Here is a 17,918-nt window from a genome sequence, read left to right as displayed (position 1 = left end):
CCCAGTGTCTCTGCACTAGGATGCAAATAGCAGTCTAGTTCACACAGGCACACTGGTGCTCTAAGTTCATTCTTTAGGGTGTAGGACTCAGAGCAAGCCATGTGACGCAGCACAAGCATTTAATCAAGAGATCAGTGAATATAAAATGTCGATGTTCAGCAACATAGAGAAAAACGGAACAAAACAACAGGGCAGCTGGGAGATCACAACATTCACAGGTGTTTGTTTTCTCTCAGTGCCTCGTTTCATTGTTGTTCAGATTTGTTTGTTGGTGTGTTTGTTTTGAACAGCAGGGGGCAGAAGAGGACCGAGAACCAGCAGCCGTGACGTCACCCCGCCGTACCAGTCACGTGACAACCGCGGAAGTCAACAAATCAGGCAGCGAAATGCAGCAACAACGAGAAGCACTTTACTTTACCTAACTTTTCTCCTCTCCGTTTTTTCTTTACCGTGAGATTAACCTGTTTTGAAATGGCCGCGTAAATGAAACCACACGTCTCTCACAGACCAACTTTGGACGGAGATCGTTTACCAAAAGGAACAGTTTTTACAAAATGCCGCTTTCTGATCATCTGTCAAGTGTTAACGTAGTGCTTGTAATGGCCTACGGAAGTCTGGTGAGATGTTGTTTTCACTGTGTTATTAGAGATCGGATCTGACTGTGTAGTTGGTACGTGGGGCTGCAGTTTAAACTGAAAGCAACAGTCAGAACAAATATTGACGATTTGGGAAACAGTTTCCTTATGCAACCCCATAATCCAGAGACTCGACCTGGCAGGATATTTTCTTATTAAACTCGAAATCCTTTCTTTCAAAGTGTTTAACTCTTGAGAACTTTGCACCTCTTCATTATATTCATTTTCTGTTATTTACCCCCAACCGTTGAATGCTATTAGTAATTGATGGTTTTGTAAATGTGGGTCCCTTTTCAAGTAATAAATAATTAGTGTACTTCACGGTCTTTTCTTATTGTTGCTGAATAAGTGACGGCTGTTGCTTTCAATGGAAACACTGTGTGTCTGACACAATACTTATTTTGACTTGTGCGCATGTAGGAATGACTAAACTGATCTAATCAGCATTCAGCACTGTGGATGTGATGTGATACAGGATTACCAATAAATACAAACAACCTTTTCAACACTAATCAAATGTAATCTCCACAAATGTAACTCACTTAAATGTTTATTTTAAGATTTATAAAAGCAGTTTAATGCTTTTTGTGGAGAAAATAACGCTTTAAATACGTTTAGACTGAAGTGAATTGTTGAATTTACTCCAGGGTTATTAACCATGTCAAGATTCAGGAGAGTTCGTGTAAGATGAACTATAAATAGTGTGTTATCAATATAATTTGATATTCATAAAGTTCCTGGCACCCCTGTGTAAAACAGAACTAATTGTTAAAACTCATTCCTCTAGGTTTTTGTTTTGCTGTTCATCTTTGTCAAAAGACAAATTATGCGACTTGCCATGAAGTCCCGGAGAGGGCCGCACGTTCCCATTGGCCACAATGCACCTAAGGTCAGTCAATGCAGACAAGTGTGATTGATGTTTTGCTGTATTTTTTACTCTGATAGCTTGTTGATTTTTTTTTCTCTTCAGTGTCTAGTAAACAGTTGTGTCTCTGTTGCAGGAGCTGAGACAAGAAATTGAAGCCAGACTGTGCCAGGTCCAGAAAATACACTTTGAGCCTCGGCTACTGTCTCCAGATGATGATCGGCTAAAGCAGAGAAGAAAACCTGGTGAGAGAAACACGTTCACACATAGACGCAGACACATACACTCACACGGACGCCCGACCACATGCACACACGCACACAGTACTCTTGAAACTATCAAGTTGAGTAGTTTTTTCGCCCGTGCACTGACAACCTTGTGTGTGTGTGTTTCAGATTCTCATGACTACTTGTACCGAATGAAAGCACTGGATGCCATCAGAGACACTGGTGAGCTTTTCTGCCGCTCGTCGACGAAATTTCAGTTTTGTTTTTACCGTGGCTGCATCACGTCCTCCTCACTGTTACAAAACGCTTCCGCTTTTCTTTAATTAGACTTCCCTTTTCGCGAGCTGGGTGGAAAGTCCACCGCTGTGACTGGACAAAGATTTCGGACCTGGCTTCTGCGCCTGCGGAATTCCCACTGCATGTACAGAGACAGAGACAGCCGGAGCTCCCTCATTGACACGGTGCTGGACGGTTACAACAAAGCACGTCACGGGGCAGAGGTCAGCATTATACTGTGTGTGTGTGCGTGTGAGCACAACTCATACTTTAGTTGTTCAGCAGCGAAGTTAAATAGTATTTAGAGAAGGTACACTTTATTAAACTATGATGATTTGATGATGTTCTGTGCTGCATTGTGTCCCACAGTACAAATAAATGCAGTGCACATATTGGATTTTGTATGAAAATTCGACAGATGGGAGAATGCACGAACATCTCAAGCCTCTTCGGGGCTGTGTGAAGATTACATTCTGTATTCAGCCCTGAACGTCTTCACCAATCGTCTGACGTTGGTTCCCCCTTTTGTCCGCAGCCTTTTGGGGAAGCAGAGTTTTTAAAGTACCAAGAAGCGCTAACCGAACTGGCCTCCATGTAAGTAAACACCTCACGCTCTTTCACAGCGTTTCCTTTGTGCTAATCCCAACATGGAATGTTAATTACACTGTGGGAACAACATGTTCCTTCGCTGCGTCGTTTCAGTGTGAAGTCTCAGAGCGGCGGCAGCAGCAGCGGCGGCACCCCGACACAGCACCATCAGTCTGCAGCCAAAGACCTGACTGGCACCGCGGAGCCCGCCAGCTCCTCCTCGTCCCCCACCCAAACCACCTACCTCACATCCACGGTGCAGCAGCGCAACAAGATGTCCAGGCACTTCTTGGAGCTGAAGAACTTCAAAGACAACTACAACACTCTGGACAGCACGCTCTGAGAACATATCACTGAGAGGTCAACAACAACGGTAGCGCTGCCAGTTATTACAGTGCCTATGAACATAGAATGAAAACGACACAAACACTGCCTTTACACACTAACTCGTATTGCCTGGTTTTACAATACAGTGCATATCCGACTACTGGTACCGTGCTCTTTACCTAAGTGTTGCTTATGCTTACATCTTGCGTTACTGCATGTCTGACTGCTATATTTGGGTTGGAAAAAAACTCTCTAATGAGTGACTGTAGACAGCGGGGGTTGATTTGACCAAAACAATACCAGAGGTATGGAGCTATGCAATCGCTTAAGACAATCAGTATTTATTGCACAATTTAAAGGCCTATGCAGAACTGTTGAAATTAACCAGCTGTATTTAAATGCTAACGGTGTTTATAGAGAGCAGAAGCGGTGTAACCTGTTGCTTCACACTGAGAAAAAAACACACCGTTTGTGTTACATACGTTTTGGTTACATGTGGTTACGTGCCTTTAATTTTCTGCTACGACGTGTGTGTTTTTATTTTTAAAGTCTTGAACATCTGTCTTACAGAAGCCATACTTGTTTTCAGGAAATGTGATGAATAAGTGCTTTTAATTGAATCAGTTATCTCAGTGCAATGTGACTTAACAGTATTTTAATGCATTAATGTATTCTGAATGTGAGGTGTCCAGCATCAGGGGCATCTTGGCTCTTATAGACCAGCCTCCAGATGTCTGAGCTGCGTCCGTTACATCTGGTGTCAAGGGTTCCCAGGGAGGCATTTTAGTGCCTGATTAATTTTATTTTCGTTGGTGCTTACTGTACAAGTTGCCATCCAAATAAAACCGTGACGTACAGTCAAGTTGTTGTATAACTTTCTCGTGTGTTTACTGTATGAAGTTGTCACACGTTGCCATAAAGATGTGTCTCACTGTCTCAGTTCTCAACCAAACCTGCCCCCTTATTCCTCTCTTTTCCTTGTTTCCCCCTTTTTTCTTCCATTACCGGAGACTACAGGGGACCAAATCTTCTCCACTCTTGGTCTAGCTCCCTGGGTTCCTCTTTCCCTGAAGACTTTTCCTCCATTCATTAAATGAGATAGTATTTTGTAGTGTGAACTGTGTCCAGCAGAGGGCGCACTCTTCAAGATAATAGATTCCAGAGACATCAAATAACATTTTCAGAACTTTATTATGAAAACCACAAACGCAGAAAACGGATTAGGATGCACTTCATACAAAAGCTTATCTACCGAATAGTCAGTCTACAATTTTTATTTTAACATAAATAAATAAAAAGGAGAAAAGGTAAAAATCAAAGCCTCAGAACACATTCATTATCATTATGTACAACAAAAAGCTTACTGTTTTACACAGTTACGGGTAAACTGAAATGCCTTAAATATCATGAATTATGACGCTGCCAAACATCTTCAGTTTTCCTTCTGCGTCCTCACAGTTTCATAAAGTGCCATATTATTAGTGGGGGCTCAAAGAATCAAATAAGTAGCCTTCAGAATAATTACATGGTTTTATCCTACAGTCAGTATTTACACGTTAGAACATCATACGGTTCACTGAACGAGTGAACAGAGTCGTGGATGAGTGATTAATGAGCACAAGGAAGCTGAATCTAGATCATCCAGTTAATGATTTCCTACAGGGTTTGTTATTTCTGGGTCGTCAGCTACAGGATATCGATGCTACATCGCCGTATATGGACTTCATAATGCCTGAAATTGTAACCTCTGTTTTGACCCGATGTCATAAACTCAAAGATCAAATGTCGGATCAAAACAGGGCAGCGTTACATGTAAAACAAAAATGCTCATCAGTACACCTCATGTATCTACATTAAAGCTGAAACACACACACACTCATTATGGACATGGACAGACATACAGCAGGCTTCAGTGCGTGCTGCCAGACGTCCCCGTGGTTTCCATCTACAGAGTTTGGTTTGAACGCCTTAGTGGAAAGCACTGTTGCAGTCTGTGAAGCTCAGCTCTGACAACATTCACTCGATCACACGTGGTGGTTAGTAGAGCTGTTGTTTGGTTTCAGTCCAGACGGGAAAACTCTGGTGGGTCTGAGCCCTTCTCAACAGTAGCTGTATCGTTCTTCTCCTGCGCCTCACGACTTGATTTCGATGACTTTGATGAAGGGGAGTGGCTTGTTAGATGAAGTGGATGGCTTGATTGGTTTGCTGCAACAGGAAGAGGAAAAGAAATAAGTTGCAATGTGAGGCCAAATGCAACACGAGCTGATTTATTCTACCATTTATTTTGACACGTTTAAAAATCAAAATCTAGGTCTGTAGGCAGAGCGTTGGACAAATATGTTACCTGTAGACAATTTGGGGATTGCGCTCTGGGGAAAGGTGGGAATTTGACCTTTGTCCTCCCAGGAAGTAGTCCATCCTGTCATGCATTTCTCGGTTCTGCACACACAGCAAGTGTTCAGACGTCATATACAATAACAACACAGAAAGAATGTGCAAATAAATGACACAGAGGAATTCGGTCTCTCCCCTTTTCATCACTACACAAATCATGTTTAGCAGAAGTCTTTTTTCCCACATTCCCATCTCAGCCTCTACACTTTAAATTCCTGTTAAATTCCACACACGTGTTTTTTTTTTTTTTTTTATATGGGAGAAGATCATAAACGGTCCTCACCTCAGCCTCCAAAAATGCCACTTTCTCCTCCAGCTCCCTGATCACGCGGTCCCGCTCCTGGATCACCATGCGAGAGTTCTGGAGCTAGAGACGAGCAAACAAACCCACAGTCGGTCAAACAGTGAGCGGAGCCACGGGCAAATACGAGCACGGGGACGACGGGTTTGCTTTGCGGAGCCTCGCACATGTGCGCCTCACCTGTTCAATCATGTGTCTCACTTTCCTCTGTTGACTTTTCAGCATGTCGTCCAGATGGTGGATCTTTTCTTTGAGAACAGCCACCTCCTTCTCCAACTGCTCAGTCCTAAAAACACACACAGGCAGTTATAGCACACTCCACAATGCTAAAGACTTCATACATCTCTTGGTGAGTTAGCTGACCTCTGATCCCCTTTGTTGCCCTCCTCTCTGATCTTGCGTAGTTCGCCCAGCTCGTCCTCGCGGCTGCGGATGGCCTCTCTCAGGGTGGTGCTCTCCTGCTCCATCCCTCCCAGCAGCCTCAGCAGCTCCTCGATGCGCTTGTCTTTGTTCCCATTGTCCTCCTCCGTGATCCTCAGCTTCTCCTCCTGGTAGCTCAGGTGCTCCCTAAGCCTGGCCCCTTCGGCCTGCAGCCTCTCCTTTTCCTCCAGGTGCTTCTTCTCGGCCTCCTGCAGCTGGGCGTACAGGCGTTTGCTGACCTCTCTCAGCTTGATTCTCTCCGCCTCATCCTCTGCATCCTGACAGAAGAAGAATGGAGTCTTGGGTAAGCAAAATTATAGTTAGACGATGAGGTAATGCACGGCGTTGTTTTCGTTTCGGCAGTTTGAGAACGGGCGTGTCCGCGTGCGTCACTGGAGGATCAGAGTTTCCCACCCATTTCGGCAACACTTATGTGTGTCGTGCAAAAACTATTAAACGGAACACAGTGATGTCTTGGCGTTTAGCGGTGGATAAAACATGCATGTCTTAAACACGGCGACCTAGTGAAGTATCTGTGGAATGAGGCCCTGAAAACAATAACGCAGGCAATGGGACAGAGTGTACTAGAACAGCTTTTCATACACCCTGGGGAGCTATGAGCGTATTTACTCTTTCACTGTCATGCTAATCATTTCTTTTACCCTGTACATGTTTTGTCTGTTTAAAATTCTATGTGTGGGCCTCTGGGAGGGGATCGCTTTACACTCGTTTTATTTTAAAGAAAGAAAAGTACAAGACGGTGGACTGAGGCTATGATGTATACTGGACTCACATATTATTTATTTACATATATTGACAGCTGTCAAAAAGGGGGTTTCTTACCTGGGTGTCAACCTCAGGCGCTCCTTTGGGGGCAGACGAGGTGCTCTTTTTGAAGGGAATGCCGACCTTCCACACATTTGTGTGCGACTGGGGGGAGGGAGAGGAGAAAAGAAGGAAGTCAGCATGGAAAGAGGGGAACGGTGGAGATGAGAGGTAAAGGAAATGCCTTCGAGCGCACAGGATGAGAGGATAACAATAGTGAGGGCACGGCGCAGAAGCAGCTCAAAATAGACCTACCTTGTTTTTGGCCGCCATCTGCTCTCTCAGATTCTTCAGGCAATACCGCACCTGTGAAACAAAGACACGACAACAGTTATTGGCATGTACCTTACCTTTTGAGTAACACTTTAACATGTGTGCGTGTGCCGCTCTGCCAAATGACTAACTCAGGAAGGGCATCAACAGCTGAGATAAAACAAGGGAGGAAGAGACAGAAGCCTGCGAGCAAGGGATAATTTACATGATGCAAATTCTTGCATAATCCAGGATAGAGGGACGGCAGACGTGCGTTTGTGTTCAAAACATCAGAGCTGCTTAGAGACTGACCTCCTGTATCTGTGAAACTTCATCTGACAACATCTTCAGGTTCTCCTGGTGTTTCTGCTGCTCCTGTCTGCGCGCCTCTAGGTACACCTTAGAACGACAAAAAGAAGCAATGAATACAAACGCAGCCGTTCACACGCGCCTCATTTATCTCTTGATATAACAGCAGCCCGCCCACCTTGATCACTTCCACCTGCTCCTCTGTAGATTTGACCGGCTCGGGCGTGAAAGGTGTCCTGTCACTGCCCGGCTGCACCAGCGCAAAAGCTCGTCCGATTGGCTGCAGATCAGAGAGCAGAGCAGTCAATGAGAGAGCATGAGATAAATGTGCAAACATCGTAAGCAAACGTGAGCCAGGAGGAGCGGGCCGATCGATATTGCAACAGAGCATCTGGAGGGAACAGAGGGAGCACATCCGTTTAACATTTGTTACGAAACATCTGTGGGGAACGCCTGTACGAGTGATGCAATTAAAGGGCAAAGAGAAAATAAATAAATAAATAAATAAATCAAGGCTACAGAGAGTTGTCCTGACCAAATGATTCTTCTATGGTCGACTGAGAGGAGTCAGAAGCCTTAATCACAGAGGAGACTAACCCTAACATTTGGTACTTATTTGGAAGTGGCAGACGGACAGAGTCAAAACTGAGAGAAGAGTAAAGAGGGGGTGCAGACGAAGGTGGAGGAAGCGTTATGTAACTCTGCTGCTCTGGAGGTCTCCCCGGGTTTTTTATCTGGAGACATTTCGAGTGCGTGGGAACCTAATTGTTTTAAACTGAATGGTTTTACACAGTGAAGATCAACTCCTCAAAAGCACTGAACGCACCATCCAAAGAATTTAACATGTTCCTTTAATGTCTGACAACAAACAAGACCTAGTATCCAAAAAGTTGAACAATCTATATTTAAACACCAAATATTCACAGATCTCATATTTTGCCATCCACACCAGTAATTTACAAATGATTTCAAACTGCCTTTCACTGCTACTGCTCTGTGCCTCTTTTTTGTTCCCGCGTCCAGACATGTAGGGTCAAATATCATGTGCAGGAAGTTCCTACCTTGTCTCTGTGCTGCTCCGCGCTCCGTCCTCCCTGGTTCTGGTCGTGCAGTGTGAGACGCAGCCGCCTGCACCCGTCCTGAAAGAGGCAATGAAGTAATAAGATGGAGGGAATCCACAAAGAGACCGTTATACGATGGAGAGACTGACTGAGAACTATTTTGAGGAGGAGAGGGGAATAAAGAGGAGGAGAGACTGAGTCATAGTCACAGGAGGGGGGGCAGACGGGGGTCCAACCAGTGGGAGAGGGAGAGAAACAGGCGTCACAGCGAAAGCAAAAGTTTTTCACAGTTGCACAGAGACAGATTGTTTGGTTTGAATTGTGTACTACGGACGTCAGAGGGACTCGGGCGGAAACTCTCCAGCCAATTGGAAGAAGGTTCTGGACTTCTGGGGACGTGGGTAGAAAACTTTATGTCAAGCAGCACGGAACATTTCCATGGCAACAAAAACCTCACAGTGGCCGTAAACCGTCTGGAACATCAACAGTATAAGAAGGAGGGGTTTGTTGGAGACAAAACAATGCACATAATTAACACCTCACAAGCGCTTTAAAAAACAAACACACAAAGTCTCCAACAGGAAAAGTCTGAGGCGGGATGTGACTGGGTGTGTGCGCGTTTCAGTGCATGGAAGCCTCCTCATAAGTAATGCTCTGTGAGCGTCTGTGCAATGGCAAGTATGCGGATGTGAGGGAGGAGATGAGAAACATTATATAACTACCCGCAACTATTTGTTCTGTTTATTTACCCATGGGTGTCCTCCTAATGCCAACTCATAGATGTGCAACAGGTCAAGCTTAAACAAAAGCAAATACAACCAGTAACGTCACAGTGTACACAGTCACGATCCAATTACCTGGTGACGTATTGATGGTGAATTTATTGGTTAATAAATTACAAGTCTGACAATGAGAACTGTTTTCTTTTGGTATATAACTTGCAGGTCTATCCTGTCATCTGTCAAAAACATTGACATAACCTTAACGTCCGTTTACTTCTCCTCATATCTCATCTTCATCGGCAAATACAATTTGTCAAGTTTTCATTGAATTATAAATGTCCACCTTTTGAAAAAGTTTAAAAGGGCCAGTCTGAAGACTGGAGAGACATCTAGTTTTGAGATTGTGAATTGCAACCAGATGATAATTCCTGCCTTAGGAAGGGTTTTGGTCTATCCGCCTGAGCTACTGCAGAAACACGGCTCCTCAGAAGAGGATGCACTCATTACTGTACGAGGGGCTCATTCTAAGCTAAATAAAAATATTCTGGTTTTCAGGTGATTATGCAATAATGATCCCATAATCCATTTCTGACAATGATCCCAGTAAATCATTTACTAACTTTACCACGACTTGTACAAAATGATATCAACAGTCACGGGGTAAGACTGAAGGTTCAGCCAAAACATCTAAACCGGTACTTCCTGGACTTTTGAGGGCAACACTGTAGCCAATTAGCTCCGGCGCGTATCACACGGGCTTAAAAATGAAATGAGGACCCATTTCTCTGCTCTTGCATTTCCCGTCAAATTGAGCGGTAAATGAAAATAAAAGAAAGAAAAAATGCTGCAACTACAATTTCAATGAATGGCTGACTCATGCATTACTCGCACAAATACAGTAATCCACAACCATACTATCATAGTAGCTGTTCCAGTTACCAGCTGTGTGCACACAACAAAACCTGGATCTTTATAAAATGAATAGTGGGTTTTATAAAAACCAATGTGACGCATTAATCAATATCAAACACAATCCGTATTAAACAGATTACAATGAGCGGCTGTCAAAGTGACTGTGGCCATACAGGGGAAATGAACTTGACTGCGCCGTGTATGATAAAGAGGGGTTATAATATAAAAGCCCTTTGTATACTACAGACGGCCTTTAGATTAACATATTGTGTGTTCAGGAAGTGCAGCAATGGAAGAAAAGGTGGCGAGAGGCAGATGGGATACAGAACGTAGGCGTTCAGAAACGACACATGAATAGCAAGAACAACATAAGACAAAAAGTCAGAGGAAACATAGCTACAGTGGGAGAAAATGAAAGGAAAAAATCCCCCTCCTTTTCAGCATGCTTTCTTCTCGGATTGCAAACCATCTGAATGATCTAATAGGATGCAGGGAGGAAGGGAGGGAGAAAAGGGAAACAGTGGAAGGGTTGTTAAGAAGAAATCCATCATTACATAACTTATCTGGGTTCTTCAGAGATGCCTAAACAAAACTCTGCTAATCCTAGCTCTGGCACTAGATATTTACAGTCTAGTTATCTCCTTTATACCCGCTGATACACTAAAATGCCGTCTATACTGCCTCAGAGTCAACCTGTAACACTAGACTTCCTGGGAACACGGACAAAAGGACCAGTTGGATGTGCTCGTGGACGGTGACGCACACATGCACGCACATGCACACAGCCGCTCGCACACAAGACACACAAACTAGCCCAAAGTGCATGCTACCTTTACAATGGAAGAAACATGAAACTAAGCTCACACACAGCGTCCATGCAGCTGGGTGCACGACAATGGACACAAAAGATGGCGAGGTACGGGCAGGCTGGAAGGTTAAATGGATATTTTGTTGTGGAGGTTGGCATCAGGACGCCTGTAAATAAAGGGTGACTAACAACTTGGGAATGTTGTTGGTAAACAGATTCTGAGTTTGTCCCTTAGAGATCAAGAACACTGATTCCTGTGTTAAAGCAGGCATCGTGGACATAAATAGTAAAAACCTGTTCTTGCGCCTCCAGGTGTAGTGTTTGCTTTCCACAAAAAAAAAGAAAAGAAAAGAAAAAAAAAGAAGGAAATCATGCTCAATTAAATCACTATTTCCTTCTGTTGCACTGCTTTCCCATACACGCAGCACAGATGCCACTTTTGTCTTTTGTCCAACTACATCATAAACCTCTGAGGCTTTCAAACAACAGCTGTGATCCGACAGCTCAGCTGCACGGGGCCGCAGGTATCGTATGAGATTCTTCTGTACCAGAGCCCGTACTACAACCAGGCCTCTGCACAGCTATTTTAAAAGAAAAGACCATGTATGTGTCAATGAAATCCTTTAAATTTTTAAAATAAGCATAAGATCAGGGAATACCTGAGCAATCTAAGTGTATCTAAGCTTCAGAACACAGTTTGCCCTTTGCTCGATACTTACGAGGTTTATCAGGATTTACTTGCAATATATAACAGTAATTGAAAAATATGACACTAATTAAAAAAGTAATTTAAATATATGACAGTAATTAAAAAAGTAATTTAAATGCCTTCATACATGCTGCCTGAACAAAGTAGGCAAATTGTCACTTCACAGTGTTCTTGACATTTTATATCAAATTAAAGTTGCCTGCACCTATAAAGTTGCCTGCGCACACTAAAAAGATTAAATTAAAGGTTAAGTACACTTAAAGAGTGGCATGACCAGAGGGGTCAAGTGTTGCGTTGTTTGCACAGGATCATCATGTGAGAACCTGAACAGGTGAACAGGTAACAGCAAACATCCAGTCTAGGATGTTCAGGGAGAGCTGTCATGAGCACAAACCCCACAGGCACTGGGAACATGTAAATTTCTACAATTCACTTTTTCCACTGTTGCGTGAACCAGGTGTGAACCTGGTATGATTCTCAACATCGGTGTGTTTCTATGTCATAATTGGCCCATTCCCAGCCAATGATGTCAGACACTTCTGACTAAGACGGTGACAGAGGATGAGCAAAGACACTTAAAAAAGAACTTGTACTACAACGTTAAAGTAACGTTAAAGTAAATTCTGAGTTTTCAGGCAATCTGAGTTGTGGTTATCATTTCCATGTTAATGGCATCATGTCAATTCCAGGAAACTAAACAAAGCAACTAGTGAATTCCTGTCTCTGATACATCAGGCACATTCCCTCTCCACATGTATCTCTACAGACATATCCCTGATAACCGGACGGAGAGACATTTACTAATCTTTCGGCCTGGCTCAGTCACTACGCCGTGCTGAGGTGAAAATACTCAGCGGCTTTATTTAGTCTGCCCTCGATAGTCATCATCAGGCCAGCCAGTAGCTGCACGACGAGCTGAATTTGACTGTGTAATAAAGATAAAAAAGATACATTCGTGTCCCGCATGGAGCTGATGTAAATGTGCTATCGGGACGCAGGATAAAATGTGATGCATGCTAGAATAAACAAAGGCTGAGCAAACACAGAGTTTCGTGTAACTCTTCACAGCACATTCCTCCGGGCCGTTAATCACTTTATTAGCTGTGTAAGAGGTGCTGCCCTTTGTGTACTTTAACCTTTTTGGCGGTTATTTATACAGCCGAAAGTGGTGATTAAGTCTAGCCAAGTAACACATATACACAACCTAGTGTGCAGTTTGGACTCTGTTATTTTTCAAATTAAACAGAGTGTCTCCCTAACATCATCCGAGCTCGGTGGACGGGAGGCGGCTGAAGCTCAACAGGAGCCGGCCGAGGTGGAAAGGGCGAAAGCCGATGCGTTGCTCCGCAACCTCGTAAACCGCAGCGCAGGCAAAACACTTGCTTGTTCCAGGTGAGGTGAATTATTAAACCATTAGGGCAACGCCGCAAACACAAGATAAAGTGCATCTGACGTGCGCAGCTGGCCATCACCAGCAAAAGCGGACGATGCAGATGGAAGAAGTGAGGCGTTAAATCCTGCTGAGGGGAACCTCACAGGTGGCGAGCCCGGCGCAGGGGCAAAGGCCTTCGCTGGCTGTCACGACTGCAACTGTGAGCCCTTAAATGATATGGAGCCAAGGCACTTGTGACAAGACACAGATGTTATTTGGGTTAATTCTGAGCAGCTGCCTTGTGTCTCTGTGTGTGTGTGTGTGTGTGTGTGTGTGTGTGTGTGTGTGTGTGCACTTGGAAGGATGAATCCTAATGCTTTAATTACCACAAAGCCACAGACTTAATAGTAAATATACCACTTAAAGCAGATGAAGGCACTTGGGCCGAAGATCCACGGTCAGAAAACAGGAAAGAAAAAAGTGCACCAAAAGATTAAGAGGACAGAAATAAGAAGAATAATACATTTACATTTAACTTCATTCTGCATCCATACAGGAAGCACCCCAGACTAACCTAAAAATAACCTCCAGCCAACTTACCCCATATTCTTGGCTTTTGATGTCTTCAAATGTACACAGGCTTCTGGCCACTCCGTTCATTTTCGACAGCAATAGAATAAATACTCCACCAGCAATAAATAAAGTCAAACTGTGTGAATCTCAGTGTGTCAGAGGGAACTCAACCGGTGTCTCTCTGTGGACGGTAGTCGCTGCTGTTATCGCTCCACAGCCCGGTGCCTGCTGTTCATGAGTCTGCTCCCTCCCCTTTCTCTGCCCCTGCCTCCCAGCCCTCAGTGCAATAACTCCTCTCGTCACGTCACCGTGAGTGAACAAAAAATGCAGGCGAACCCGCCCACAAACCAGCAGACACAGCCAAATAGGGAATTGGGTAGGAGGTAGGGAATGGCTGAGAGGGGAGGGTCAACACTCGCTGTTACCTGCTGCTACCGGTACAACAACTTCTGAAATAACAACCACCAGAAACTTGTGATCAATCCGCGCGGCTCACATGTATTGAACTGGGAATCATGCGAAGGTGTGAATGAAATGTTGATGTTTCTCAGTTGTAAAAAAAAAAAAAAAAAAAAAAGAAAGAAAGAAGGACAACTCCCGGCGAGTTCAACTCAACAATGCATAATTGATTAAAAAACTTTTAACCCCAGGCTGTTTGAGGAGTGTCTAATTACAGTGCAATGGAAACCAACGGAATCGCTCAAGGGATTAAATTCACACGGCATGATTTTTTTTAGCTAAAAGTGATGCTTAAATACAATTTATTTATTAAATTTTTTTAATTATTATAAAAATAAATGTTGCACGTTGGCATCCTTAAATGGCTGTTTTGCTTAAAGATAAACATAAAGGTGTTGTGAGGATCACACGCTCATATTAAGGCATCAAAACGTGAAATTAAATGAAATTAGAGCAGGCATGCTTGACAAATAATTAACATTAACTGATCTCTATTAGATGTTTCAAATTTGTCTCTGTGTTCATTTTATGTGACCCTATAAGGTGTTTGTGTTGAACTCCCTCAGCGGCACGTTTCAGAGGTTAACTGAGGTCATATTAAAGGATCACGGTGACAGTGCAGGAGTGAGCGTTCCTCTACCAGCATGTCAAGGACTGCAGCAGCAGCAGCAGCAGCTGACAACAAATTGGATAAAGACTTTAACGGCATTAATGAGCATTGAGGAGCAAACAACAGCTCACAGTGGCACACAAGAGATGAGGCTAAGTGAATTTGAGGCAGCAGCAGCAGGAAACTGCGCACGCAGAAATAAACGTGGGGGGTGGGGGGGCATGGATGGAGCCATTCCCTTTTCCAGAAACTAATGAAATGATTAGTGTTGCTCAGGGGTGAACAAGTTTCAACCGTGTTTGCTGTAGCTCACTGAGGAAGAATGCAGCTGACGCTTATATGGAATGAGGCTCCTCCACATTAACCTGACGACCAGCGAACACACCTAACCTTTATTGCGGTCCGCCTTTGTGATTTAATCTGCGCCATAATTATGTGTTTACATCTCGCAGCCGACCACACTCAGACAGGCTGATCCAGAGATCAGACAGCCGTCTCTCACTCGAGCCTTATGTTTACATGCGTCCGCATCTCAGGCCGAGACTGAGGGAGTGAGTCACAGCACGCTGCCATTCACGTTCATTCACGCTGCATGTCTGAAGTGACTTCAGTGGTCCTCTCACAGGCCCGGCGGAGCACATTCTCAACTGTGATGTCGTGCTAAAGCATTTTCGCTGACTGAAATAGATCCCGGGCCGCACTGTGGGTTTTTCAGAACCACAAAAATCCTGAGTGTGTCCAGATTTAGGTTTTATGGTTGAATGCAGGTGAGCATTTGTTTGAAGGTGTTGACCTACAAAAATGTGACTGTTTTGTCATCTTTGGCCTTCTGTCTGTATTTTAAGCTTCTGTATTTGATGTATTCAACATTTAAAATTGAGATCCAGAGGTTTGTATTTTATGGGAAACATTTCATTCTCTTGCAACTCGACGAGATGTTCTTAAAATGTTTAATTTGACTTTACTGTGCGTAGTTAACCTCCCTTCATAAAGCGTTACACAAGGTGCTCCTGCTTGTAAAAACTAAAAAAAAAAAAAAAAAAATGCCAGTAACTAGATCATAGGAACAAAAATGCAGCAGAAAAATAAATAAATAAGAGAAGTCATTCATCCAGACTGTTGAAGTGCACTTCCTATGTTGCAGTTATCACAATAATGTGAATAAAACAGGTTCACACAGTGTGCAGCTCCTTTAGCTTGTGCTTTAAAATGGTTTAAAAATTAAACATTGCCATAGATTTCACGTTTATTCGGACTGCATGCATGACAGACCAGTAAACCTGACAAAATAACCTGCATGAAGATAAATGGTTTGGGGCAGAACGTGCTCTTGGGTTCACAGGCCACGGTGCGACAATGGGCTGATGATGTAACAACAATGGCACCGTGCATGTGATCCCACAGTCGATTTAAGTGAGAAAAGGATTTCCACCCTTTCTGCTCCTTTATTCTTGACAGGGATGTGGCTGCCACTGATGTAATGTCTTAAAAAGGGCGCTCGGTTTGGGAGCAGTTGCTGATATCCGCGTAAGGAGTGCTCCATTTAAATGAAACTTGCATAAGATCGTGGCGTCATCATCTCAAAATGTGTTGTCTTCCTGGATTCAACCGTGACCAGGTATTTATAGTAATGACATATTACAGCTGATACGCTCTCATCCACTCCCAATCCTCTGTTATTATTTGCTTTCTATTGAATAGTTTTGCCGTTGCACCAGGAACGCTTGATTTACTGAAAAAGAACTCGTATTTCTGCATGTATGACCCCTGGAGGCAGATGGAAATATTTAGACACGGGCAGTGGGACTGTGTGTTCTTTGTAAACAACATTTGTAACAACAAACACACCACAATGTCAAAACTGAACACACCCAGCTATTGGAAAATCAGGTTCACAATTACGTCAGGAAAACTGGAACTGTATGGAAACCCAATCCCACCCACGGAAAGTATGTCCAGGAGCATTTGTTTTAATTTCGTAATCTAGCAAAACAGGTACGGTGCACAACACGCTGGAGCCGTACAGGTTGGATCAGGCTGGATGAGAGGCGCAGTTTCACCGCATCTGGTTCCACTGCAAACATTAGAAGGTGCGTCCCCGTGCCGACGACTTTGTTCAGAGGTGAAGATAAAGGTTCAATTCATCGTAAGCTGAGGAGAATAATGGCTTCTTCACATCTTTTGTGGGTCTGCGGCACAATGGCACAACGGGAGGCAGAAGAAAAACAAAGAACAAAAAACTGCACACTTCTGAGGCACGGACACAAACACGGCGTCAGACTCGCTCTGATGTGCGTGCCAACGTGCCAAATAGGATCTAAACACACGATTAACCAGAGGAGTTGGCGAAGCGTCCCTCCAGGGTGCTAACTTTCTTCTCCTGTCAAAACGTAGCAAAAACAAACTCCTGAAGCCACAAAAGTGTTTAGTCACAAGGATTAAAGACATTCATTTATTCTTTGTACGTGAAATTAGGAAATGAGGTGGATTGACAGCTGGAGGTGTGACAGGAATACTAATCATCTTCTTGCATCAGGCTTCAACAAATTGTAATTCTGTAGTTTCCACGAAACTATTTTCACATGGATCCCATCTGACCTCGCGCATTCCTGACGCGCCTCGCCCTGCGGTGCTCCTGGCATCCATCACCGCACTATACCCACCGTGCCACTGGCAGCCCGCACTTCACATCTTGATCCCGTTCACACTGTTTAGAGCCTCGTCAAACACACGCCGTTCATCCGTCTTAAATCTATCAGGTGTGAGGCCAAGGTGGACATTTTCCTGCCTCCCCAGGCCAGGACCAGTGAACAAAGAGGCTTCTGTGAACGCGTCGACAACGAAGTGTGCTGACACAGAAGGTGATTTCTAAAAAAAGATTAACCAGATTTATTTTTGCAGACAATTAGATGAGACCGATTGTAAAAGGGACGTCATAATTATAGTGCGTTGATCTACGCACCATCAGCTCACTCACGGTCAGAATTTCACGTATATCTTTCTGTAGTTACCTTGACTTTCTGCATGGTTTGGCATTTATCCAGCTCTGTAACAATCACATGCATGTGTGTCCACAAACAGGAACCCCTTCCCCTTGTGTCAACACACTGACCGAGATGAGTCTGCCCCATGTAATGAACAAAAACTCTTTTCCAAGAACAACACAGGCCTCTGCAACAAGCTAAATATACAGGAGCGGATTTCTTTTGGGTCATTATAAACAGCATCATGTCCACAGAGGGCAGATAGTTCACCCTGCACCTTATATTGGTG

At 43.9% G+C, this 17,918-nt stretch overlaps 2 protein-coding genes across 2 annotated transcripts; one reads left to right on the top strand and one right to left on the bottom strand.

The window, feature by feature from the left end:
* Positions 1-342: 342 nt before the first annotated feature.
* Positions 343-3,780, top strand: c11h1orf43 (chromosome 11 C1orf43 homolog). Its single transcript, XM_047598554.1, has 7 exons — positions 343-617; positions 1,423-1,524; positions 1,637-1,745; positions 1,896-1,949; positions 2,055-2,227; positions 2,539-2,597; positions 2,706-3,780. Exons 1-7 carry the CDS (start codon positions 555-557, stop codon positions 2,932-2,934), a joined length of 789 nt encoding a protein of 262 aa, XP_047454510.1. The 5' UTR covers positions 343-554; the 3' UTR covers positions 2,935-3,780.
* A 310-nt stretch (positions 3,781-4,090) lies between these two features.
* On the bottom strand, positions 4,091-13,836 carry tuft1a (tuftelin 1a). Its single transcript, XM_047598553.1, has 11 exons — positions 13,604-13,836; positions 8,481-8,558; positions 7,598-7,699; positions 7,423-7,509; positions 7,114-7,164; positions 6,877-6,963; positions 5,977-6,311; positions 5,794-5,899; positions 5,596-5,679; positions 5,263-5,357; positions 4,091-5,123 (listed from the first exon to the last, which is right to left on the bottom strand). Exons 1-11 carry the CDS (start codon positions 13,661-13,663, stop codon positions 5,051-5,053), a joined length of 1,158 nt encoding a protein of 385 aa, XP_047454509.1. The 5' UTR covers positions 13,664-13,836; the 3' UTR covers positions 4,091-5,050.
* Between the last annotated feature and the right edge of the window lie 4,082 nt (positions 13,837-17,918).

The sequence above is a fragment of the Mugil cephalus genome, chromosome 11 (assembly GCF_022458985.1).
Source record: "Mugil cephalus isolate CIBA_MC_2020 chromosome 11, CIBA_Mcephalus_1.1, whole genome shotgun sequence".
Classification (NCBI taxonomy): Eukaryota; Metazoa; Chordata; class Actinopteri; order Mugiliformes; family Mugilidae; genus Mugil; species Mugil cephalus.
This window is presented reverse-complemented; position numbering and strand designations above follow the sequence as displayed.

What these genes read in the sequence shown, in the direction of transcription:
- c11h1orf43 (XM_047598554.1), top strand. Translation starts at nt 555, where the DNA reads ATGCCGCTTTCTGATCATCTGTCAAGTGTTAACGTAGTGCTTGTAATG. An exon ending in GGATGCCATCAGAGACACTG is followed by an intron (nt 1,950 to 2,054) that starts GTGAGCTTTTCT and finishes TTCTTTAATTAG; the next exon opens with ACTTCCCTTTTCGCGAGCTG. An exon ending in AAGCACGTCACGGGGCAGAG is followed by an intron (nt 2,228 to 2,538) that starts GTCAGCATTATA and finishes TTTTGTCCGCAG; the next exon opens with CCTTTTGGGGAAGCAGAGTT.
- tuft1a (XM_047598553.1), bottom strand. Translation starts at nt 13,663, where the DNA reads ATGAACGGAGTGGCCAGAAGCCTGTGTACATTTGAAGACATCAAAAGC. An exon ending in AAGTTTCACAGATACAGGAG is followed by an intron (nt 7,165 to 7,422) that starts GTCAGTCTCTAA and finishes TTTGTTTCACAG; the next exon opens with GTGCGGTATTGCCTGAAGAA. An exon ending in AGATGGCGGCCAAAAACAAG is followed by an intron (nt 6,964 to 7,113) that starts GTAGGTCTATTT and finishes CCCTCCCCCCAG; the next exon opens with TCGCACACAAATGTGTGGAA.